This window comes from Eurypyga helias, unplaced genomic scaffold (genome assembly GCF_000690775.1).
Source record: "Eurypyga helias isolate BGI_N326 unplaced genomic scaffold, ASM69077v1 scaffold10478, whole genome shotgun sequence".
Lineage (NCBI taxonomy): Eukaryota > Metazoa > Chordata > Aves > Eurypygiformes > Eurypygidae > Eurypyga > Eurypyga helias.
In genome coordinates this window covers 29,242-55,102 of record NW_010268906.1, presented here as the reverse complement: position 1 = coordinate 55,102, position 25,861 = coordinate 29,242, and the positions used below count along the sequence as shown (strand labels likewise).

At 37.9% G+C, this 25,861-nt stretch overlaps 1 protein-coding gene across 1 annotated transcript in view; it reads right to left on the bottom strand.

Moving 5' to 3' along the window:
• Positions 1-762: 762 nt before the first annotated feature.
• The window catches only part of LRCH1 (leucine-rich repeats and calponin homology (CH) domain containing 1), a gene marked incomplete at its 5' end in the record, with an annotated part of 51,891 nt that continues 26,792 nt past the window's right edge, over positions 763-25,861 (bottom strand). The window contains 5 exon segments of the mRNA XM_010157910.1: positions 763-969; positions 8,641-8,718; positions 10,498-10,635; positions 14,440-14,549; positions 20,029-20,133. Of these exon segments, the coding sequence (XP_010156212.1) occupies positions 763-969; positions 8,641-8,718; positions 10,498-10,635; positions 14,440-14,549; positions 20,029-20,133 (638 nt within the window).

The window sequence follows — 25,861 nt, the reverse complement described above, 5'->3', positions numbered from 1 at the left end:
AAAGCTTATTCTCTGTCTTACTCTATCACACTGTACTCCACGGTCTCCATCCCGAAACACTCTGAAGTCCCTGGCATATTATGGGTTGCCCATACCCACTCCTAATTTACAGCCATCTTTGGGGTATAACATAGCAGGTGTTTAAAAGCAGTCCCATGCTGCTTTGTGCGGCGGAAGAAAAAGATTATTCTATGGAGGCTGGAGGAAACCAAACTGTAAGCAGGAAAACATAACTACTGCAGTACGGAATTTAATCGGAACAGTAGAGATGACTATCAATCTTAGTACTCGTTAATTTAAGGGATTAAAAAGTAACAGTAATTTGAAAGATAATTCTCAGAAAATATTCTGTTGAAGTGCCACCTCAGCGGCTTCAATATCTGCAGCATTCTGTGACTTTCACAAAAACTAAGAGGCTTGGTTCTGTTTAGCTCGTGATACACACCTAGCCTACACCCAGAAGTGCAGATCAGAGTAGCTTTAACACATTTAGTGTGTAGTCTGGGCAACACAAAACCCCCCCAAACTGTAAATTAAGAGGTACATAAGTTCTTAAACTACAGCTGGAGGGAGGTGGGGGAGAAGAGATGGGACTCGCCTTCAAGATGCTACACCCTCTCTCCCCTATTTTAAGAGATTAATAAAGATATTACAGGGAAGGGAAGCGAGGGAAAGGGAAAGTTTGTAAGACAAAGGAAGGAAATCAAGTACCTGTAATTTGTCAGAGACAAAGCAGAAAGTTTGTGTGCACATGCGAACAGGTTATGCTGTTAGCACATTCCAGTGATAAGTTATATACATCAAGACTATAAAAAGTATGTGGAAAAGACAAAAGCCTATTAGATCCCAGGAGCGAAAGGTAGAAGTTGATTGTGGGGTTTTCTCCCCGAGGGCGAGCAGAGTGTCAACAGTCTTTCGAATGTGACGAATATCCGACTGCAGGATGTCATACGGAGAGCAGAGGTCAGCCTATCCCGAAGGGCAGCCATTAGAACAGAAAAAAACAGTGCATAAAATTAAAAATACAAAAATAGAAAGATATTGATAAATAAATTATCACAGTATTCTAGCATAAACATATAGGAATAGTTTCTTCCTAGTATTGCCTTAGTCACTAGACACCTCAGCTTTCTTATTTACTCTAGGTACTGAAGCCATAGTATCAGAATATTAAGATAGAAGAGCTCAGGCCTTCAAATCCTTCCAAAATTATGCCCAGGTTCACCAGGGTGAGGAAGTGCATGTGATCCACTTATTCCAATGAGATCTGCACTCCTTTGTCCACCTGAGCCTTATTCAAATGCTTAAACAGACCCAGTTGTAAAACCTAACTTACACAATAGCAAACAGTGGGTTAGAAAGCTGTTAAAGGCACAAACAGCAGCAATAGGAAGACTCAAGAAAAAGGACTTAAAGAAATGGTTACAAGTATGCAAAATTCTCTAACACAATAAATACTCTAAAACTTGGTATTCAAATATCATCTTAAATGATACCCTGGGACTGAAACGGAAAAAAATCAATGTAGCACTGATCACACGCGATTTTAATAAAGTTTCTAAACTGAAGGATTTGACACTAAATTCCTTAGGTAACATTTTAAAAGTTATTAGCAAGTTAGATTCCCATACTTGTGCTGGAAAATATCAGTGACTTCATGTAGCAATTTACTCTAGACCAGCTATACAAAATGAAGTGTAATAGGTAATAATAATATCAATATGCATACACAATATTTAACATCAAAATCAAGCCAGGCAACAACAAGTACTTTCAAAATGCAAACTAAGATATCTTGTTTTACATTGCAAGTGAGGTCTTACTATCAACAGAAAAGGAAATATTTACAGAATAAAACTATACAAAGTAGGAGAGAGATCCCTTGCGCTTCTTAGCAGCTTTTCAGTTTCAGTCGCTTAACGAACGGCCAGTGCACCCAATAAGCAAAGTCATGGAAGCTCAGATGTCTGTTTTCTGCTAGTGCAAGGTTTCAAGGTCTAGTTGACAACACATTAAACTTGAAAATAACTAAAAGGTCCTTCTATCCCAGAAAGCGGCTAGTGAAACTGCAAGTCAGAACTGTCATTCATACACAAAAAAGTGACACACTTGCTTTTTTGCTTCCCGTGCCTGGTTCTAGCTTTAACAGGAGCCAAAAGCTGCAGCATTTTAATTTTGCTACTTAGGCCAGCAGATACACAGGGGTGGAAAACCACTCTGCGGTAAGAAGCTGGTGTGATAAGAAACTTCCATGCGATTTTATTTGGCTTGTTCTAACAGATGAAAACTCGCAGACAGAACAAAACATGCTGGTCTTACTTAAAAATGGGATAGAACTAGTATTGCATCCAAGAACATCTACATCCTCAAGCTGTTTACCAGAGAAATTAATTTGAAGGCAAACAAACTACTCAGGACTATCAACTATGTAATATATTGCACTTTTACCAAAACCACCACGAAACCCAGCAAATATCAGATTAATTTTAAAACAGCATACAAGACTCTATTCCTACTTGTTGCTAATGTATCCCACATCTAAGAGATATTGAACTTTATATTAAAAATTAGATAGAACTTTAAGACAAAGACTTTATGAAAATCTTTGTCCAAAAACCCCACCAATCCCTACTGCAGTCGAATGGAGAAGGACGCAATTTCAGAGTTAGAGAATGAGAGCTGGTAATAGGTTGAATTTTTACAGGGACTGAAGAACTTGTCAGCCAGAGATTAACACACTGAGCAGTATACAGGAGAAGCCGAAGCGTACACAGCCAACACATGCAGAAGAAACTTCCTCTGGGAACCGCCATGCTGCGCTTTATTAGGATTCGGTGAAACCCAGGGAAGTCTGGGCAACATCTGATCTTTTTTTACCTATCTTTGTGTGTTCTGTGACAATGGATAACGAGGTGTGAATGTAACACCAAGTTGAGCAAAACGTTTATATTGTAGGTATTTTAAACTTCTGTAATGTAACCCTAAGGAAATAAAGCTTTTCAGTAATTGTGAACGTCTTTCCACTTAAGTTACCAGAATTTTATGAAGCTGTGAAATGAAAATACCTAAATAAAACATGACATCATTAAACAGTGAAAGAGCATATGACCCCCACCCAAAGACTCACGGACTACCCCCCACCCACCGCAAGCACTGCCCTTCTCATTGAGGAGGCTGAAATTATTATTGGCAAGAACTAAAAAGATACGTATACTTAATCATTACATTTTATGAAGCTACGTGATTAAATCAGAACAGCTGCCAAAAAACATGCACGCAGAATAAACAGAGTAAGAGGGAAGTGGAATGACAAAAGCATAACCAGTTGTTTGTGTGCACAAGCCACCCTCATCCCGCATGCTCCTGCAGCGACTGTGGAAACAGGCAGCATTTCCAAACTAACCTCAGTTTTTGACTCTGGTAAAACAAGTCAAGAGTAAGATGGCAGAAGTGCATTAAGGAATGAAGCCTGTTGCACGTATGCGCTATGCTCAGAACACAAATAACGGGGAGCTCAGAGTTCTGCCTTCAGGGCTCTAGCTGACAGCGTACTGAACAGCTTCGCCCCGCACCGCAGGGCACACGGTGTACGTTACCGACCGCAGAACGAAAGGGTGGAGGAAGGAGTCCTACCTGATAAAACTTACTGCAACTTCACGGCTGTCTCATGATGAAACTATGGGGAAGTAACTGATTACGTGAGTTGTTCAGAAAACAAGTGTAATTGGCCATGAAAATATGCCCTGCATTAACATGATTACCAGTTGAACGGTAGGTGGATAGAAGATTGAGCACTTGATGCTCTCTCCTTGGTTGCTTCTTTTACTTTGTTCTGCCAGGTTTAGCACACACAAGTCTCCTGGTTTTTTTCTGTTTGTTTTACTTAATTAGCAATTCCTACACTAACACAAATCATATTGATTTTTAGAACAGTTCTGGCTGATATTGCAACATAGCGGAATTAGTTTTCAGAGGCAGAGGTGGGATGCAGTTACAGCTCCCCATTTGCAGGACTCGAAAAATCACAGGAAGGGGCACAGCTAAACCTTTTGTAATCTGAATCTTCATATGATTATTTGAGACCAAAAAAAGCCATTTCTTACCATCACTCTGTTCTGTTCAGTAAGTGTATACCGAGTAGCTGACTGAAAATTTGGCAGAAGTCTCCCTCATTCCCACATGAGAAATAATTTGTCCCACTAAACCTTGGTGCACCACTACTGACATACTGCAACACAGAAGGTCGACAAACCTGCTGTAACAACTGGCTGTGAAAGGTTTCATTTCATCACCACCCTTTATCCACAGAAATTACTGTTCTAGTATTAATCATGAGAACTTCAATCTCCCCCTTTTCAAGCTATATGAAGATTGACATGGTGTATCTGTCCATGTGGGGAAGGTCTGTCTTCCCTTTGTTACAAAATAACTCTACCTAATTTCTCTGACCTGAAGAGTCCCCATAAAGGGCCAAAAGATGATCGAGTGTCTAAACTGTTAAGATATTCCAATAATGTAAGTTGAAGATCATAATAACCAGTCCGTGTCTTTGTAAAAAGACAAATTCTGCATTTTTGGCTCACAAACATTGAAAATAACTTTGCTGAATTTCTTTTCTGACAAAATGCTTAGAAGGTCCTACTTCTGATACGCCATGTTCATTCATAGTTGAGAACTAGAAGAAATACAGACCAAAACTTGCAACTTCTGCCTTTCAAATAACATGCAGCGTTTCCAGCTTTGTTTTGGTCTAAATCTCACTTACGATGAAGTATCATTCACCCCACCACAAATCAGTTGTTTCCTTTTGACAGGAATATTTGTTAACGTCACTGAAAGTGTGTAAGAAAATAATGCTCTGTCATATGGATTACCAAGAATAACAGCAACCAAGAACGAACGCTAAAGCTTAAGTTAATGACTTGCAGGTTAAACTGGGAAAATCTAGTTCTTTGCTGTTAGTGTGAATACTGATTCTGACGTGGCAACCGACAAGTTCAAGAAATGTATATGAATATTTTTGTCTTCATTTACATATATTGTTACTGGCTTTATGAAAGAGTAGCTGAAACCAAAATACTTCCCTAGCTTTACATACATGCTCATGTGATAATAAGTCAGACACTCCTGATCTTTTTAAATACCTGTTGGAGGAGATGTCATTAAGAAGAGTAAAACTGCATTAGAACTGGTACATTTGTCACTTTGCATGCCACATTTAAACAGAAATTTAAAAAAATCCCCCAAATAGCTTTATATTCTAAACCCAGAAAGTGTGAAATGGTGGGTTCAATATACATGGAGGAGCATTATAGGTGATATCAGTACTGGCTTCATATGACATTAACAATCTACTCCTACGAATGGCAGCGTGGAAGTACTGCATGTCGTTCTAAAAAATGCAGTGGGGCAGGCACCCCTACCTACTTCATACCTACTGCTACTTGCTTATTCAATCTGCATCAGCCAAAAATTAGGAGCGTTTGTCATTCTATGGCTATTACAGAGGAGATTAGGCAATCTGACAGCTTTTAGTTAAGAGTGTAAAATAAAGTCTTCTTTTGTACTTTTCTAAGTGACAAAGATTGTACCTTCTCTGCCATACACGTCTTGAGGGGCACAGCAAAGACATTTTTCTGAATCTTCAGGCTTTCAGATGCTTACCTGCCACCGTCCCTTTCTCACATCAAACAAAAATTCTTTTTTGTCTCAAAAAACTGTAATTTATAAACATCTCTGATAGTTTGGAATAAAAAAAAGTTCTATAGGAAAAGTTAGGGGTAAAACCAGATAGAAGTTGCCTTTCCAACAATCCTCACACTTTGACAGACTCTAGGTGCAGTAAGAGCCATTTAGTCTCTTATTTAAGGGTCAGAACCATATTCCTAAAATAGTCCTTTCGCTTATGATACAACATATCCCTTCTGCAGGTGATCCGGAGCATCGTATGGCCAATTTCACAGCAAGTGAAGATTTCAACGTGGCACGCACTGTACTGAACTTCTCACCTGGCAGGTAATGGCTGGCTGTGTACCACTTGGCACACAGTTCCAGAATGTTCTACATACCAGGCCATTAGAGAGAGATGCTCGCGCACCTGAATCTTCTATTTGTGATTCTTGGGTCAAGAAACCAACTCCTGATGCTTATACATTCGGATAAGGATACCAACTGCGTTTTTGTCCACTCGGATGAAGTTTCCCAGGATCATTCTGGGGAAAGCAATTTTGACCCAAGAACTGAATGCTGAAAGCCACAGAAGCAAAAGACCCTGCGCATCAGCACAATAATTACTTAGCTATTTTCTTGTTTACTTTTTACATGCTTTGACAGGATGTTACTCTAAACCAGTGGAGTTCAGGAAATACCACATACTCTAATCCATCCCATAAATAACTGAAAACAAACCAACAGGAGGGATGACGGTTTTAAATCCTTAAAAAAAACCCTCATGCAGTAGAATTTCAAGTTAGTTCCCAGGAACTAAACATGGATATAAGCATAGATCCTAATACCCATATTTATTAGGGTGATAAGTGGAACCTATCGTTTTCCCATCAGAAGCTTGTTTTAAAAAAAAAAAAGGAAGGAATTCACTGCATTCCTCTTACTGGTTTGTCCAGAGGTAGTCAGGCAATGTACAACTCACCAATCCGAAGCAGCATTAAACACACCATCTGTAGTTCTTTAACAACTTTGACAGTTACTGTTACACTTGCTATCGTACAACTTTTTATTCCTCCAACATGCAACAAGGTTCTATTAAACTACCATCTAGTTCCACAGCCCGACGGATTTTCACAATGTATAGCAAACAGCTGCATTTGCAAATTACTGACAGCTAATCAAAAAGAATATCCTCGGAGTACTTAAAATCTGTCATAAATTTACAATTGCAAGATGTTCATTTAATATTTAAGCAAATGAGGTTTTCCCCTCAGAGAAGTTAATGTCCATTTAGATTCATAAGGATGGCTGGTTTATAAATCAGATTGGTAAGATCTGGCCTTGTGCTTAATGCTCTGTGCAACTCTGCAACAAAGATACTTTAATAAGACACAGAAAAAAAAAATCCTTAAAAATTCTACACTAATTTCAACAGAAGCAATAAAGAGCCAGGGTAAACAAGTATATTAAAAAGTCTATTAATAGAAAATGAAAAGGCATTTTTCCACAAAACTTACTTAGTGAAATCCAACTTAAAAAAAAAAAAAAATATCAAAGTGAAGGCCTGGCTTGCCCAGCTGGAACATGCCACTGCAAGGATCTTTTTAAATGTTCCTGGTTTATTTCCATTTCTGAATGATCTCTCGACAACAGTGAAAAGAGCTCTTGGCCTTCTCTTTCCTAACAAGCTATATCCAGGAAAACCCGACTTGCATTCTCATTCACTGAATAATTTATGATGCATCAGAAGACAACGAATTTTGGGGCAGCTTAAGAAACACACCACGTCTACAAGCCCACAACACTGAGATTTTGGTCTTCTCTGAAGTGAAATTTTATGTTTAATATGAAATCTTTCTAACATAATAGATTACATTATTCTAAGAACTAAATCAAGCATTACAACTTAGAGGCCCAGCCCATAACACTGAATTCTCAAGTTACATTTATGATGAACCATTCATTGGAGTTTTAAGACAAAAGTCTACCTCCTCAAAATTCCTAGAAATAGCAAAAATGAACTGTTACTTTTGCTGTCCCGCAAATCAAGTGCTAAAATATGGCTAAAATATAAAGAATTCAAACTGGAATTCTTTCCCAGTGTGAAGTCTTTGCTTTACCATCTGCTCCCCAAGGGGATGGTGGGGGAGATACACAAAACATCCTTTTGTTTCAGTATTCTTGAAATACATACTAAAAAAACCTCAGTCTTAATTATATTGTCATATGTAGGCAACAGCACAGGGAAAAATACATCATGCAATTTTCATGTTTTCAGATTAAAAAGGACTTGCAAACCACTTTTACCTTCTTTTGAGAGTCATGTATTTGAAATTGACTTTCTCTTAATAGGTACTCCAGAGTATGAGGGAGTCTTTGAAATATTCCCAATGATTCTCCAGAATTCAGGAAGTTAGTTAAGAAGATATTTTTCCTTATTATTATAAGAATAAACTACATGATAAATGCTGCCATTCTTAAATGAAAAACAGAAAACACCAAGTACTGCAAACTCCCTATTTCCAACGTGTAGTGTAGTAACGTGTCAAACTTACATCTGCATTATAAAACAACCATACCCATATGTACATTCCACACCTAACACACAATGGGTTTTCTTGACATCACTGCAGAAGTGTTTCGGTATAAGAGCTGGATGTGTTACTAGTCACTTTTACAATGCATACTGTAGAGTACTTAATATTGTTAAAAAAGGAAAATCAATAATTAAAAAGAATGAAGTCCATATCTAAAACCACAATGTAAAAATGCAGTTAAGTTATATAACGAAAAAATAGCAAAGTTTTGCCTAACTACACATCACATATTACCTAATTAGCACCTTCCTTATGTATCTTTCATGACAAAGAAAAGGAGGTACTGGGGATAATACTGAATTACTAATTTAAGGCAAAAGTTCTTAAGCGCTATGATATGAGCCACTTAAATACACTAAAAGTAGTATTAAATTACCTCTGGTATCCCCAGTTTCCTACATGCATCCAGAAAGTTTTCCACGTTTCTTCTGCATTTGGCCATACTAAGTTTAGGCTGTAAAAACAAGAAAATATAGCTTATGGTAAAAGAAGCCAACAACATTCATTCAGTCAATAGATTCATCTATTGCACTATCCTTGTACTGATGCACTGCTTCCATATTTCTCCTGAAAACAATGCATTAAATTCCTTTTCTTCCCTACCACTCTAAACACGCCTACAAATAAGATCTGAATACATAAGTTGTGGATGTCGTTTGCTTTTATTACATTAAAGTCACCAGCACATTTAGATTTCTACTTGTTCACATGCAGCTTGTGAGGCTCTAAAACACAACTCTTATAACTTGTGATAGACAGCACTGATTTTCTGGACAGCAAGTAAACTGGTGAAGGATTTCAATATACTTCATAAGGAACAGGCTTAAATGTAATTAACAGGCTCTTACTTTTAAAATATTTTAGGTACTCACTATTGTAGTAACTATATACAATTTTAAGGTCTCTGAAGAAGAAATTTCTCATTACTGTAGAATGACAAACACTTCCATAATTTTGTCTCACTCAGGACTACTCACCAAATACAGAAAGTTCATCTTACCAGAAAACCCACCCCAACAACTCATTATTTTACTTCCTCAATACAAGATGTGAAGCAATGGTAATTCCTCAACATCCACTTAAACCAAGAATTCGCTATAGTAGCCGGAACTTTAAAGCTAATTTTCTAGGCTAAAGACTGTTTCAAGCAAGACAACATCATCAATACAAGGTTGAAACAAAACGAAAATGGATTTAAAATATTTTTTGTTACAGAAAACACCACAAGATTTTTATCATCTTAAACAAACAAAAAAAACCCCCCACACCTTAAGTTTTTGCCCCAGAAATTCAGGTTTGCATATTTTGTCAATATGATCTTTTTACCAAAGGCAGAAATAATATAAAACCAAGCAACAATAAAAGAAACTTCGCTAGACCATCTGAGACAATGTCTTTTTCTTAACTTCTGTCTTCTTGGAAGTTCTTATAGAGTGGCTCTGAAATCCACATGCTGTTCTCAGAATTGAGTATCAGGCTGTACACAGCAGATATTTTGTAATATGTACATTAAAAAAAGGGGGGCAGATAGTCTAAAAACATACAAAACCTCTTCAGAACCAAAATGGTATCAGGAACCTGGAACAGAGATCTGACCAAGAAAAGACATCAATAAACAGAGAAAATACTAAGAAAATTAAGTTTCAAGAAATCAGGTTACATAGATTTTATGTTCTGAAATCTTCAGGTCTTTAGGTGTGGCAAGACAATATAAAACCACTATATTGCATGTTTCTATTCCATTCTGTCTGCAGGTAAGAGGGATGATGTCTACATTTAACCCAAGTCCTGTAAGTGCTTCAATTACATGGCATGTGCTAAGCCAGACATTGCTGAAGTTAACCTCATATTTCTTCAGTCAACAACAAGGGGCTAATTTTCTTTTTAAAAAAGTGTCTCCTATAATAAAATCTTGTAACCACAGAATTTCATAGTCTACTTAACAAAGAGACCATTCTGAAAAAAAAATCTGACCTGTTGCTAGATCAGAGAAAGGCAGGATAATTTTATCCACTTACAGATGTGTGTATATATACACACGCCATGTATATATAATATATAAAAATAAATGAACATTTGAAATTGTAATAATGTACATGCTGTCCATAACAGCAAAGAACATTCATTGAACAGCAACCTGTTTTATGTAACCAAATATCATTTGGCAATAAACCAGCAATTTTTTAAATGTTCCTGCCCCCCGTCCCAATGTAACATGAAACATTCAACTTACTACTGCTGGTGAAGGTACGTGGATACTTCCGACAGAGCGAGGACGAACGTGATTTACTAAATGGCAGAGAACTACACCATCCATCAGAGCAGAGCCTAAGTCTTCAGGCAAACAAATCTTTAGTCTTGTTTCAATGTTCTGCAAAGGAAGAACACATCCACGCTTTTATGTAAAAAAGGATGAATGGGGGGAAAAAAGGGAATACATATCCTCATCTTCTCCCATGCTGTAGACACATAGCCAGTTTTGGTTTACCAAGAAACACACTGCCTTCACATAACTAATTTTTTAAAAACCAAAAACCAACCCCCTCGACCCTATGTTGGTCACTGAATTATGTAAACTTCTTTAAAAGAACTCAACACTTCAAATGCTGCTGTCCCAACATGCATTCATTTTTATACACCCATATAGACCCACATATGCAGGCAATTAGCCACGTGATAGCCTTACATATGGCTCCTTCCTTTCACCATTCCCTAAAGTCTTCTATTTTCTTTGAACCAGAACTTGGTATCAGAATTTGATATTAGAAAATAAAGTATTTTGAAAATATTTGAGAACTTCTCAAAAGAAAACCCTACCTACAAGAAGATTGTGACATATGATGACTTTCCTAAATTACGCTCTGATCTTGAAAACATTCCAACACTAAAGTGCTTGGTTAACTCTCAGATTAACCCTGAGATAATTACATCCATTAGTTTAAAATTGGTATTTCTTATTCCTAGCTGAACCTCCGTAACATCACTACTCCCTATTAATACATTACCTCAATCTCTGCTGGGTATTTTACAAGAAAATAGATTATTCTCTTTAGAATCAAAAGAGGGTGTAGGTTGAAAGGGTTTTCTGAAGGTGTCCTGGTCTAACAAATTTGAAATGAGATCAGAGCCTTGGTAAGTTAAGTTCTGGATATCTGCAAAGAAGAAGAATTCCCCATCCTCAGGCAACCTTGTTCAGTGTTTCACCACCGTTACTGCAAAGAATTTTCTCCTTACAGTTACCTGAAATTCCTCTCTCTGCAATCTGTGCCTCTGCCCCTCATTCTTTGACTGTGCATCTTTGAAAAGCCTGCCTTTATCTTCCCTATTACTACCCTTCAGGCAGCTGAGGACAGTCATATGATATTCTCAGCACTCTTTCCTCCAAGCAAAAGAAATTCAGCTCTTAGCTTCTTCCTCATACATCCTTTGTTTGAGTGGCCTCACCATGAAGTAGCCTCCACTGAACTCACCCCGCGGTTTCATTATATCTTCCCAGTTTTTCTTTTACTAGACACACTACTCAAGTACCCACAAGTATGGTCTCACAAGTGCTGAACAAGGGAGTGCATCATGTATGCCAATATGTTTTGATTTCATCTTGGATTAATTCATGCATTAGAAAACATTCTGCCATATGAGATATGTACAGAAAGTTATACATTAAGAGTGAATATTAAGACTTTTTTCCAAATCTGTTACAAACAGGTTTATAAGTTCATGAATTAAAAATTCCTTCTCTTAAAAAACTGACTTGCCTGTTGGGAGATTACTCAGTTATAGATCAGGGTGCCTTTTATTTTTTATGAGTGCAGCACGCACCTGCAACACTATTTCAATGCCAGTTCATGGTTTGAGACTAGATTTAATGAAAATCTAAGACTTTAAGAAGTGGATCAATTCTCTTTTGATTTTGTCACCACTGAAGAACTGCTTTTTCAAAACCACCCATATTACAGCTGTAATTTGTTCCACTTAGCACATCAAAACTATTGACGTTTTACCCTTTGAGTGACACAAATCAACCAGTATTTCTTGCTAGACTCTACTACTCAAGAATAAGTGGCGAATCACTCTCGAAATGATAACTGTCTGTAGTGACCGTGGATGTACACAAAATCAAATGGCTCAAATAGGGCATAAGGAAGTATGTCTCTGAAGAAGTTTTATGAAATGGAACAATTTCTGTAAAGAACACAGCACTCTAAAGAAAATGGGGGGAATGTATGAAAGAAACACCAGTGTTCTCACAATATACACTTCAGGTGAAGCAGTTGAGCTAAAGGTACCTGTGCCTATCCTATTTCTGGATAAGGAACCTGAGTACTGTAATAGTTCCTTCTTGTTCAGTGCCCAGTGTAGTTAAAGATGAAGGTTCTGTGGAGTCTCACTATATTCTAACATACCATGAAACAATTCAAAAGGAAAGATATACTAACAGGTATGTTTATTCAATAAGTCTGAACTTCATTACTAACATGTTCTGGGCTATTTTCTTGTACAGTACATAATGAGATGGTCTGGAGGTTGCTTCTCTCACTAAAGGACCCAGTATGCCAGATTAAACTTTATTAATTCAAAAAAATCTCACTACGTGCTTCAAACAGGGCTAATCTTCTAGTTTCTGACACCACTCCTTGACTTGCAATCAAACTTCTCACAAGAGACAACAAAACTTTCGTTTCAGGACACAATGCTTCAGGGTGAGGGCAGAGAAGGATAGTGCCTGGAGCTGATGGTCAGTAACACATTAAACCAGTATTACTGGGAATACCTAATACTAATACAGTGTAGAGAGATCCCTATTAAGTCTGCACGAGCATGCCTGATATGGTGAATAACCGTGCTCTACTTTTCATGGTGAGGATTAGCTGAACTAATGCACAAGGCAGAAACCTTGAGGACGTTATTTTTAGGAACTTGCTACATACTTGTTATAATTCTTAAAAGAAATGTAAAAAACCTGCATTGCTGCTGCTGACTAGACTATGCTCATAACTACATCCTACTGCATCTTATTACTGCTACTTCCATTTTCTTCTCTATTACCAATAAGACAGTCTCATCTAATTCCTGCAGATTGAACTTTGGCCCCACCCAAGTTTAGAATCGGTAATATTCTACATTGAATCAACTACACTGAATCTTCAACAAGATCTGTTCTGTTCAAAAAATCAGCAAAACAAGATTAAACCAGACTTAAAGTAGGTGAGGGCTTGAGGTAAGTGAATGAAGATCTAAAAGTCCTCATAGTTCTACATTAAACAACCCACCTTTTAAAGACTATTTGGTAAGGACAAAAAAGGTGAACCCTCTTGCTTTAAAATTAAATAATACAATGTATGTTATTTTATTTAAATGAATAATTTTGGAAGTAGTCATTCCATTAAGCTAATAACATAAGAACAAATAATCTTGTAATTCGGTTGTGGTATCAAAATCACCTACCACACTTCGAGATTTGCACTGCATTGTGGAGTGCAATGATACCAGCCTTGCAACATTCCTTGTGGCAAAGGCTGTCATCTGATTTTCTTTTTTTGACACAAATAGATGTCACACAAACAGCATTACCTAGGTATCATCTGTCTAACACAGACCCTACATGCAATCACATGCAGCAATTTCTGCGTCATGTTCCAGCTTCTGTATTCAAGACAATATATCAGGAAACCCACTTGTATATTCAGATCTTCAGGTGATGAAATATTCAATTAATTTCTAAGAAAGTTGTTTCAAGCATCAGTTAGCTGCACAAAAAAACCAGTTTCTAACTTCAGCTTTAACTAATAGCTTTCATTATGCCTTTAACCTGCTAGACTGAAGACTTCTCCAACTGTTAGGGAAGAGCTTTGAGACCTCTCTACCTCTTAAGTGCTCACTTCATCCTGTCTGATGAAATGAAATAAGTTCTTCATTCCACCAGTGCCAGGCATGCTGTTTAACAGTATGCCATTCAGGTAACTCCCATTATTATGTCCCATTTTTACAAACCCTTTCCTCAAGTACAGACATCTGGCTGTGATAAAGCACTTCAGGAATAGTCTCATCAATGTGATTTGCAGAAGTCACATTGTCTCGTTTAACCTTTTCAATATTCTCCCACTTAGACAACTTTCCCAAAGAAAAATTTAAAAAGTACATTCCATTAGCACAAATTAATTCTACCAACACATACCTCACGTAGCTGTTCCACAAGCTCTCTCTCTTCTCTCATCTGCTCCATTTTCCTTCGGATTGTAAATTGTGGGTCTATTGATTCCAAATTTCTCTGTGGTCTTAAGAACACTATGATTTTAAAAAAGACAGATATTAGTTTAAAAAATGAACACCTTGATTTATTAATTTCTAAATGAAACAAAATCCTTAGGCACTGCCTCCAACAAAAGCTATTAGAAAATTCCTCTGATCTTGGATTACAATCATAAATGGATATTTTCTGGATGTTGCTCTGCATGGCATCATATGCCATCAATGGAGAGGATAATTTTTCATCCTAACCTCAACAAGTAAAGTTTTGTCAGATGATTAAGCACCAGCACTGTCCCTTAGGTCTGTACAAAACTTCACCTAACATGGCAGGAAACACTACTTATTCTTTAAGCAGAACCCTCTCATACAAGATGCTGAATTGTGTAACGAGCTGTGACAAGCATCTTCCTACACAGGACAAACTGCATACCAGATAAGGTTATACTAAAAAAAACCCCACCCACCAACCAAAGACTGATGTAGGCAGACTTAGCCATTCACTGAGTCTGTCTGGATTATTGCAAACCACCTCTTCGTGGTGCTCCCTCCCACCAATCCTAGTTCTGTCGACTGTATCCCTTTGCCCACATATAGCTCCTTGAAATAATTACATGAAGTCCCTGCATATATGCACCTCTACAGTTGTGGGGTTTTTTTTGTGTCCAATGACAGCATTGAATACTTCTGAAGAACAAGATGATGTGCACTCAAAATGCAACTGTCACCTGTTTGCCACTCAAATCATAGGCCAACTTTCTTGTTATGGAAAATGATACTGCTTAAAATAAAGAAGCATTTTGTATTATTACTTCTCATCTCTGCTGCTGAATGCAACATGACACCCTAAGTACCAATTAATTGGATGCAAAGTTCAAAGCCTAGAAACCTCAGTCTCTACAGAGAGCTACGCTTGGTCTCAATTTTGTTAATCTAAGGCCATTAAAGAAAGAAAGGATAATTTCTGGGTCAATAAGTAACAGGATAGAAGACAGGAGCCTTTTGTTTCCTAAAAGGCACATCAAAAAATTGGAAGTGTTAAGAATATGAATTGCCAATAGCACCTACTAGAGGAGAGAAAAAGGATGCATTAGTCTTGACTGATAGAAAGCTACCCATGGGTGTAATCACAGTAACTCTGATGTTCCATTAAAAATTGTGGCTCATCACTCATTTTATTTAGGTCATGATTTGGGTAATGGGTTGACTTATAAAAATCAGTCCTCTAACAAATTTTTAAAAACTGAACTGCTGGTAGGAGGAAACGTCATCTACATTCTGACCAGAAGTGAACTGTTTAATGAAGCCCTCAGATCAGGGTCGACATACAAAACTGCACCCTTTGCCATCTAGGGCTCACATAAACAAGATAAAGTTTCTATATGTGAAATACTTTGATATCTCAGACACGTCTAGTCACCAGGGATCTCACCTACCCTAGGCACGTTTGTTAAGTAACAAAATTCATAATCTAAGCTACTTCTCTAGCCAAAGGGACAGGCAGACACCACCTGTTCAGCCAATAGGCAGTTGTTCTTTCCCTCATTTACTAAAAAAAGATCTTAAGGCAACATATCCTCAGGTCACTTATCTGAGGCATCAAGACAGAATAAACTACGGCCAATTACTAAACTTGCTTCCTTCCACTACTTGACTCAGTCATAGTTTTAACTTGTTAACAGGCAACTAAAATTTGCTATACTACCATTAAACCAGTAATTTTAGGAAATGCCATATTAAAGGCTATTTGTTAAATAAAACTGCTTTTAACACCTAAATATTACAGTTTTATGTTAATAAACTCTATCCTTTTTAATGTAATCAGAAATCCCACTGGCAGACTCTGAGTGTGTCCCAGAGAGAATGTGCAGGACAGAACTCTAGACACCAAATGCAGCTCAATTCCCTCCTCCAGGCAGACTATATAGCTTCACCAGCATCACCATTGAGAAGAATCTACACACAAGTGCACACATCATTCATAAAAACATTCATTATGCTGACCTCCCAGCACAAAACATGAGAGTAGCAGAGCCATGCCTTCAGGTGCAATAGGCCCACAGTTGTACTGACGTTTAATCTTGGCATTTGCAAAAGGCAAGCTGCAAGCTTGGAATAGAACTCTTATTGCCAAGGACTACCAGTGTATCAACAGGTATGTGCTTCTTAGTATTTTGTAGAGAGGCATATGTAGCACTATGACTGCACATAACCTGACATACAAAGGAAGTTAGCAGCTACAGCTGCTGTTATGAAGTATAGCAACCCATATGCCTCTTAACCATGCCATTTCAAAAGCATCCGTACTGATTTTGATAATGTTAAACTAATCAGTGCATCAGTAAAGTTCTGAGGAAGGTACCTGCATACAGTGAAAATTAAACAATTAGAAATCTCTAAAATGTTACTTTAATAATTCATCTAGTAAATCATACAGTTTAGGATGGCTACAATAACAACAAAAAAAAAAAATCAACTCCCAAGTTTTCAAAATACAGAAACTCTTACCCAGGAGTTAAAACTCCAGAAGTGTAATGAATTAAAATTTCTGCATTAGCAACTCTAACAATTCATTGGAGAACGCTCCTAATGTTTTAAGAGGTGGAATAAAAATATGTTACTGCTTTTATTAGAAACTGCAGTCGCAATTTCTAAGGCTAATTTTAGAAATAGTTCATTGTAACACTAATAATTGAGCCTTGAGGCCTCTTACAGATGACGTACCTATTTAAATTCATGCTTGAAGTGTGATACCACGTTTAAATGGCATTCAAATGCCACTGCAGCTTTATTAGCAGCAGCAGTATTTCAAAAGCTTCTCTACGAACACATTAGTTCATATTTATCTTCAGTTATGCACGTATCAGAGTATTATCATGGACATCATTCAGCCTGGCAACAGCTAACTTTGTTCAGGCCCTTTATCAGTCAATATGAATGTTTCAAGATCTACCTCCTTCTGATTTCATACTACACATATCTGAAAATACATTCAATTCTGTTCATTAATGGGACATACATTCCACCACAAGGAAAAAGGCAAGCTAATCTCATGGCAGTGGGAAAATACAGTTAAATATTTCTTAATAAAATAAGTTTAAATGATGAACAGAACAAAACAAAAAAACCCCACACTCTAAAGTATTAGCTATTAAATTCAGTATATAACTGAAACTGAAGAAAAATGTTCTAATCCAGGAAGTTACAGCAGTCCTGAGTACTGCTTGCTTCTCTGCACTACACACATTTTCCAGCAAGGGGGAGCCCGTATCTCACACAGACCTGAAGGTCTGGTTTTGACTCCAATACTGAGCTTCTGCTTTCTGAACCCACGGTCCAATGATTTTTGTGTAAGTATTTTGTAGAAGTCTCAACAAGTTAAATGGGTACTAATTAATAACACGATATGTATTCGATATATGACAGTCAAGGACAAACCTCCTTGTGAAAATTTTCATTTGTGTACTGTGTTTCAATGCACACAGGTGCACTATTTATAGCACATTAGTTTGACATCATCATCCTTCAGGTAAACAACAATGTGACTTAACCTGACTAAAAACGATAGACAAAAAGAAGGTTGGACGAATGACGGGCAGAAATGAAGTTAGGCTAAAAGTTTATAGTTAGGTTTCTCTTTGAAATTATGGACTCGGCCGCCTCTATTAGAGAGTTGTTGCCAGATGATATCAAGTATTAGGATACTACACTGATTCGTGGCTTTTCTTCATCAAAGGCTAGACCTATACTAGCAAGCTACACAGTGCTGGTGCATGGATCCTCAGCACTGGCCTGCACACATGGATACTGTTAACGCTGTCACCTCCTGGTACAGTTTTGGTCTGTGCAAACCCACCTCTCTTCCATGCAAAGTCTTGGTACAGCCTGAGGAATAGCACAGGAAAAGGACAGTCCCCAAAGGCAGCTTAAATACAGCCATCCTGGTTTGGACAGTGAAAGTGCTTAGGTATGGACTTGAATCATGCTGTGCCAACTAACCTCAGTGCCAGAGAATGGTGTCTGGGCAACTTTACTTCCTACCATAGGAAGATAAACCTTAAATAACAAACCCTAAACAGGAATGCAACAGTTCTGATTATTTAAAAAAAAAAAAAAAAAAAAGGCACACCACCACTCCCCCACCCCCTCCCCAAAAAACTATGTAAATGCAGTTTTCTATTTTAACAGCCTAAGGTAATAAACACTAATATTTGCATTTGGCTTAAGATTTGAATGACGAGACATCTCTCTGTTCCAAATGCACATGCACACGCTAGCCTATACTGCTCATTTCATTTAGAAGAGAAAACACTAACAGTTCTCGATTAACACTGAAAAAATTCTGCACTGCTAGAATTACCTCTAGCTTTCCCTTTTCTGCTAGAATATCATCAGCAAAACGCTGTTACATTTCATACCATCAAGAACTAAATTCAGTTCTTCAACCTACCATAATCACAATTCCTATATTCCATGCTCTTTACCTTTACTGAGCTGATTCCTTACAGACGCTGTCTTCGACAGTTTTAGTGTCATGTGGCAATAGTGAGTACTGTCAAGTAAAGAACTGAACTAAGAACGTAGGCGTTCTAAACTAAACGTTGGCATTCATCATTCAAGATTCGTGGCCATGGTTTCAATCTGATGCTTTTGACAGTTTCATTGCCTTTCCAGTACCTAAACACCCATCTAATTTAGAGCAACTGGAAAAACTACAGCCCATTTAAAAAAAAAAAAAAATACATCTGGCTATCAAATATTTGTAAATGGTTTAAATTGTGTAGGTTCTGCTTCTTCTGCCTGACATTTAACTATTAATGCAACAGATGACTCTCACGGCCCAAACCTGGCCAGCTTTGCATATCAGTGCCAAGACTCAGTGTACTATGACAATAACACCTTGGAGAAAAATAAAACAAAAGAAGCAGTAATGACATCCACTATGCACAGAGAAGTTAGCTTACTAGCCGTTTCTGTTGGACAGAAGTCACTATTTTTGCTTAGCTGATTGTTTCAGCTTTGTTTCTTCATGCATTCCTCTTTAATTAAGTTGGCTATGCACCTGCATCAATAACCACAGATGGGAGCAGGATATTTTTATTAAGAGGCAGTATCTATCCATCAATAACCACAGATGGGAACAGGATATTTTTATTAAGAGGCAGTATCTATCCATAAATAAATAAAAACTGAAAATAGAGTAGCAAAATTAATTGCTGTTTGAGTATGACTTTTATAAACCCTTGAAAGTAAAGCAAGTAAACAGGCCTATATTGAAAGTAGTTCTTGGAGTGGATACCATGGGAAAAGTTGTTTTGCCAAACTTGAAAACAGTGACACTCATTTACTTTTGATACTACATATCGTATAGTAAATTAGCGTGCATCCTCTGAGGTATTTACTTTTACACCCATCCCCTCAGGAGTACTGTCTTTCGTCCTTAGTCACATGGGCCATTTGCCATATATTCAGGGTTTTGAAAACACAAAATTAAGTAAATTATATATGGAACACCTACCATTGTCACTGTCTCCTTCAGATGGGATACTGTAGCTAAAGTTGTCCCATGTTTGTGCCTGCGTAAGTGTGTTGAAGGAGATAGGAGGAAGACTGAGGGATGGGTCTGCTGGAGGGGAGTGATAGCCAGTCCAACCACGGTGGCGTAAGGACCAGAGGTGGGGGGATAAAAAGGGGCAGCAGCAGTTCATATATGGCATTAGGATCGTATGGTAATGACAAAGATGTAATTCAAAGGTGATTAATATAAAATGTGTAATTTTTGAGAAAAGAATGAAAGATGGTGCAGAATAAAGAGAATGAAGAGTTACACGTTAGTACTTGCAAATCATACATTCTATGCGCAGTTAAAGCTGTTAAGATTGCAAGATCATTGTAACCACAGCACTCCACACAACTTGTTTGCAACCAAGTTTTAAGAAAAAGTACCCATAGATTTTACATTATAACCTAACAAAAACCTTAAATCTGTGAATCAGAAGGTAAATAGATCAGTTGTGAAGTTTCAGCAGTGAAAAGTTCAGAGAATAATAATTTTGGTATTTTTTTGTAACTAGTAATAAAGAGTTCCTCCCCCAAAGAAAGAAAATTTACACATCCTTATGAAAATATTACATTAAAAAACCATTACAGCTTCCTAGCTGGGTCGGGGTTAAAGTGAAAGTGGTGAGGTTTAGATTAGAGATCAGGAAGAAGTTCTTCCCGGAGAGGGTGGTGAGGCACTGGAACAGGTTGCCCAGAGAAGCTGTGGATGTCCCATCCCTGGAAGTGTTCAAGGCCAGGCTGGATGAGGCTTTGAGCAACCTGGTCTAGTGGAAGGTGGCCCTGCCCATGGCAGGGGGGTTGGAACTAGATGGTCTTTAAGGGCCCTTCCAGCCCAAACCGTTTTGTGATTCTATGATTTTGATAAGCAGCAACTACATCACCCCTTGGATTCTCTCCTCTGTTCTCTGTAACAATGTCATTCCTTAATGAGTTTTTCCTGTATCTGATCACAGTGTTCCTTACCACTTCTGCCAGAAAAATGATGAATCACTCATTTCTTGGTTTCCTACATATATTTCCAGGTGTTATCTACTGAATCCCACACACAAGTAACATCATGCTCCTCAAACTAAACTGGAGATTATAAACTACTCTAAATGCTGAACCATAACCCTAAATAAATTTTAAATTTCCACGTAGATCAAAGAAAGTCCAAGGTAAAGTGTCAGTAAGCACAGAAAGTCCCTATTTTATACCATTTCAAATTAATAATCACAAGGACCTTAATCACACAGACTTTCTCCTTCCCACAATCCTGGAGTCTGTATAAAAATGATGATCATAGAATCATAGAATGGTTAGTGTTGGAAGGGACCTTAAAGATCATCTAGTTCCAACCCCCCTGCCATGGGCAGGGACACATGATAATTCTAACAGTGTTGTATAAAACTTCACCTTAAACTTCTCTTCACATTCAACCCTTCAAGGGCTCGCTCTCTTTGGCGATGCCTTTTCCAAAGCCAGTCTACTGCTTTTGGCTGTTGGGACACCAGATCAGCTGCACCTGAGTCAGGACAACTTAACCTCTGAGCAGAGTCAACACTGGGTAACAGATTACAGATTTATGGCATAAGAAAAACAGTCTTTAATTATGCTGGCAATTAGGATTCTCATTATTTTCCAAAGTATATGGATAAAGCAGTTAGGGAAGAAAAAAGTATGAAAGGAATAAATATCCAGAGATTAGAAACCCAGTAACTAGCACTCAAGAGAGGGAAAAATACTGCCAAGTTCTAACGATCATTAGGTGTGCCAGCAAACTTGGAATTTGAAAGGGAGGGAGGCAGACACATCCACAGATACTAACATCGTGCTTCAAATCCCCTGCAAGTCACCAAAATGAAGACACTGGATTCCCACCTAAGATAACGCTAAGCAAACAGCTGCAAGGGAACAACTTTTCATTTCACAACACAAACTGCTGTGTGATTTGGAGTTTTGTCAGTGCTTCTTCTAGCCTCTGAAGCTACAATTATTTTGTTTGTTTCTCTGTGCTGCCATCAGAAGAAACTATGACCTCAAAGTGACAGAGGACAACAGCAGAAAAATATCTGTGAGTACCGCAAGACAGGTAGTATATGTTCAGGCTTCAAGCTGTTGCACAGTAATGATACTGTGACAAGAACTTTGCAACACTCTGTTCTGACAATCAGCACCACTCGAAACATTTTAGTTAATAAATTTAAACTCCCTGTGCTTGATTCATGAATTGACTATTTTGAGTGATTCCTTTTTAGAGAGCAAAGGCACTTTCCAAGAGCAAACCTATGGTTCTAAGAAAACGTGGTTGTTGGTTCTTTTCTGTAGTAATTTTTTTAGGTTTTCAAAGTTAATGTGAATTTGAGAAGCCCACACTCTACGAAAGCACTTGAAATACAGCAGGAAATATTCTGAAAAATTAAAAATCTCTCTTTTGACCTTTTATGTAAACATCTAACCCTTGAAAAGAATCTGTCAAGAAGTCAAAACACATTCATCGCCTTCCAAAATATTTTGTTTGGGGACCATGTCAGCCACCAGATATAAATTTTTCCAATGTTTTGCCTAGCTTCAAAATGAAAGAATAAAAGGACCTTCAGTCCTGAACACATACCCGTATGTACTAACCCAGAAGTTTAAGCCACTGTGGTTTATCCTCTGGAAACACTTCCATTTGTGTGTATACTTCAAAAAAATGGAATCCTTACTAGAAGTCTAAGACTGTTTACTTTCACCCTTCCAAGAGACATAAATCCTTATGAAATTAAGAATTAAGGGGGGGGATGTGGGGTGTGTGCGTCAAATAGAAAGCAACATTCATTTAAAGTGGATGAAAATAAACACAGTGCAAATAAACTCTCAAATTTCAGAAAGGTATGGTTGCATGCATTTCCACTGAAAATTTGTCACTATTTTTTCCACAGTGCATGATGTACACATTTTAGTTAGAATATTTTAATGTTCTTTTAGCCTTGCACTCAGATTCAAAAGATTTATAGAAGCAAGTAATTCAAATTTAAACTCTAATGAAGTTAAATAGCTAAAACTCATTTCCAATGAGTTTCAAGGTTTCCCCTAAGGCCAGGAAGAACTTAATTGGGGGGGGAAAGCAGCTCTTAAAATAAGCTATAAACTGAGCTCAAAAACTTCCTTGGATCATGGAATTGCTGGACTCCAAGACTAGCTCAGCTCTAGAGCAATAAAGCAGCATATAATTAACAAGCACAAATTCAGACAGTGATAGGATGGTTCAAACTCACACAAAACTTGCACAAAGTTATAAAGGAAATACAGTGGAGAAACTAGAGATATGGGAAGCCAACCAGCTTTAACAGGAAAATCATGTAGGATTCACCAAGACGCCAGTATTTTCAGTCATGTACTACTACTATCTGTAAATTATTCTGATGCACTGACAAAACAAATTTTAATACTACTTTTAGAGTAACCCTAGGGTGGGAGCAGGAGAGGAAACAATATCCAGCTTCACTACTACTTCACTACCCCTTTGCAAGGTTTAATTTTGTTACATTGTGCTACCTAGCCAATATAATGTCTTTTTATCTGAAGTTGGACCTAAAGTTTTATGATTGCCAAATTCCCTTGTCTTACTGTAGTATGAATCTAAGGTAACATGACAAACTGGATGTGATGAGGTGTAAAATAGTGCAGTAATGGCTCTAGGTTGGTGACTATGTAGTATACGATATGGAAAGGAAAATAAATTCAGATTATCAAGTTTTCTGCAACCCGCTGGCATACTCAAAGAGATTCAAATATATGAATTTGAATTGGGACGCTGCAGAAAATTAACATTATAACTGATTTTGGTACTTAAATGGGGCTATACACAGCTTCAGTAAAGACAGGGGAAGAACTGTAGGACGTCTGGTCTTCCATCACGTGACTTGGAGGATTTTTTGCAAAGGACTGCGACCACTGCAATCCAGTCTTCCTGGGAATCCTCTGTGAAAAGATTCACTACGCTATTTTTGCCCTGACCTTTTATAATCATTAATTATAAGACAATCTGCTGTTATGAGACCCCACCTGGAGTACTGTGTCCAGCTGTGGAACCCACAACATCAGAAGGACATAGACTGGTTGGAGCAAGTCCAGGGGAGGCCATGAAGATGCTCAGAGGGCTGGAGCACCTCTGCTATGGGGACAGGCTGAGAGAGTTGAGCTTGTTCAGCCTGGAGAAGAGAAGGCTCCAGGGAGACCTTATAGCACCTTCTAGTACCTGAAGGGGCTACAAAGAAGCTGGGGGGGACTTTTTACAAGGGCCTGTAGTGACAGGACAAGGGGTAACGGGTTTAAATTGAAAATGGGGAGGTTTAGATTAGATATCAGGAAGAAATTCTTCCCAGAGAGGGTGGTGAGGCACTGGAACAGGTCGCCCAGAGAAGCTGTGGATGCCCCATTCCTGGGAGTGTTCAAGGCCAGGCTGGATGCGGCTTTGAGCAACCTGGTCTAGTGGAAGGTGTCCCTGCCCATGGCAGGGGGGTTGGAACTAGATGATCTTTAAGGCTCCTTCCAACCCAAACCATTCTGTGATTCTATGATCTTGGCACACTGACATACCAAGATTCGGAAGCTCACATTAAGCCAACACTTGAACAAGAAGTCACAGGCTTGCATTCTCTCTCACAAGGCTGCCTCCAGTCCCCAGATTCCACTGGCAGCTCAGTAGAACACAGGCTACATCCCATGAAAGGAGCAACATGGCATGGGCCTGTTTGCTTTCACAAGTCCTTCTCCTAACAGTGTTATCACAATGCTGCCATTGGACTGTGCAATACTACTCAGTGTTTTATTAAGGACCCATCTGCTCATCATTTAACCTGTACTTTAAATATATAGAGAACTAACAACACCTCTAAAGCATCAGGAACATACAAGAAGAGGAGGAGTTTAACAGTCCAACCAACTAAGAAATGCAACTGAACAGATCTGTCAAACTGTGTATCATAACTATATGAGAAATTTAAAATATACTCTTGATGAAACAAGGTTGGTTCAACACCATTTTCTTTGCTTTTTAAAACTTTCTTTAAAAAAAGTCAAATCTATGGGTACAAGTTCTTAAAAATTCAATTGTGAAACTGCTGCCATTATTGCCAACATACTGTGTTATGGAAACTACAAGTTTGTCATGGTTTACCAGCATTTGATTAAAAGCACTTGTGGTGAGCGTGAGAAATCCGAATTAGTCTTAGGACACTGAAACATCCTGAAAAAGCTACGGTTACTCTTCAGAGGTGATGCAAGATGACTTAACACTACTAGCTACCTCAGCATGGAGAAGATAAAAACAGAGTTTACTCCTGTAGCTAAGCCTGTTTTTAAAGGATGTTGCTATTCAAGCCCTCAAATGCATCAATGGGTGGTTTTTTTGGTTTCCTTTTGTGGTTGGTTTGGGGGTTTTGTTTTGTTTTGTTTTTTTTAAACAAACTGCTGCTTGTTAAAAGATTGCTGGTTATGCAGATTTAATTCATTGCAAATTCATTAAACTCAGCTGCTGGCTGAAGTAAACATCTACTCTTCCTATAACGCTTGATCCTTACACAAGAATAACTACTGAAAGACTCATTGCCATGAGCAATTCTCAGAGCAATGCATAAGCGTTTTCCAAACAAGCCTAATTATTCACATAAATTATTCAACAAAATCTAAACTGTATCACTACTTACCAATTAGGCAAAAATCGTATCGCAATTACTGTGTCAGCATAGATGAGATATATGTATACACATATAAAATACGTGTATTTATATACACACATTTTTTAAACATACATATAATTTCAT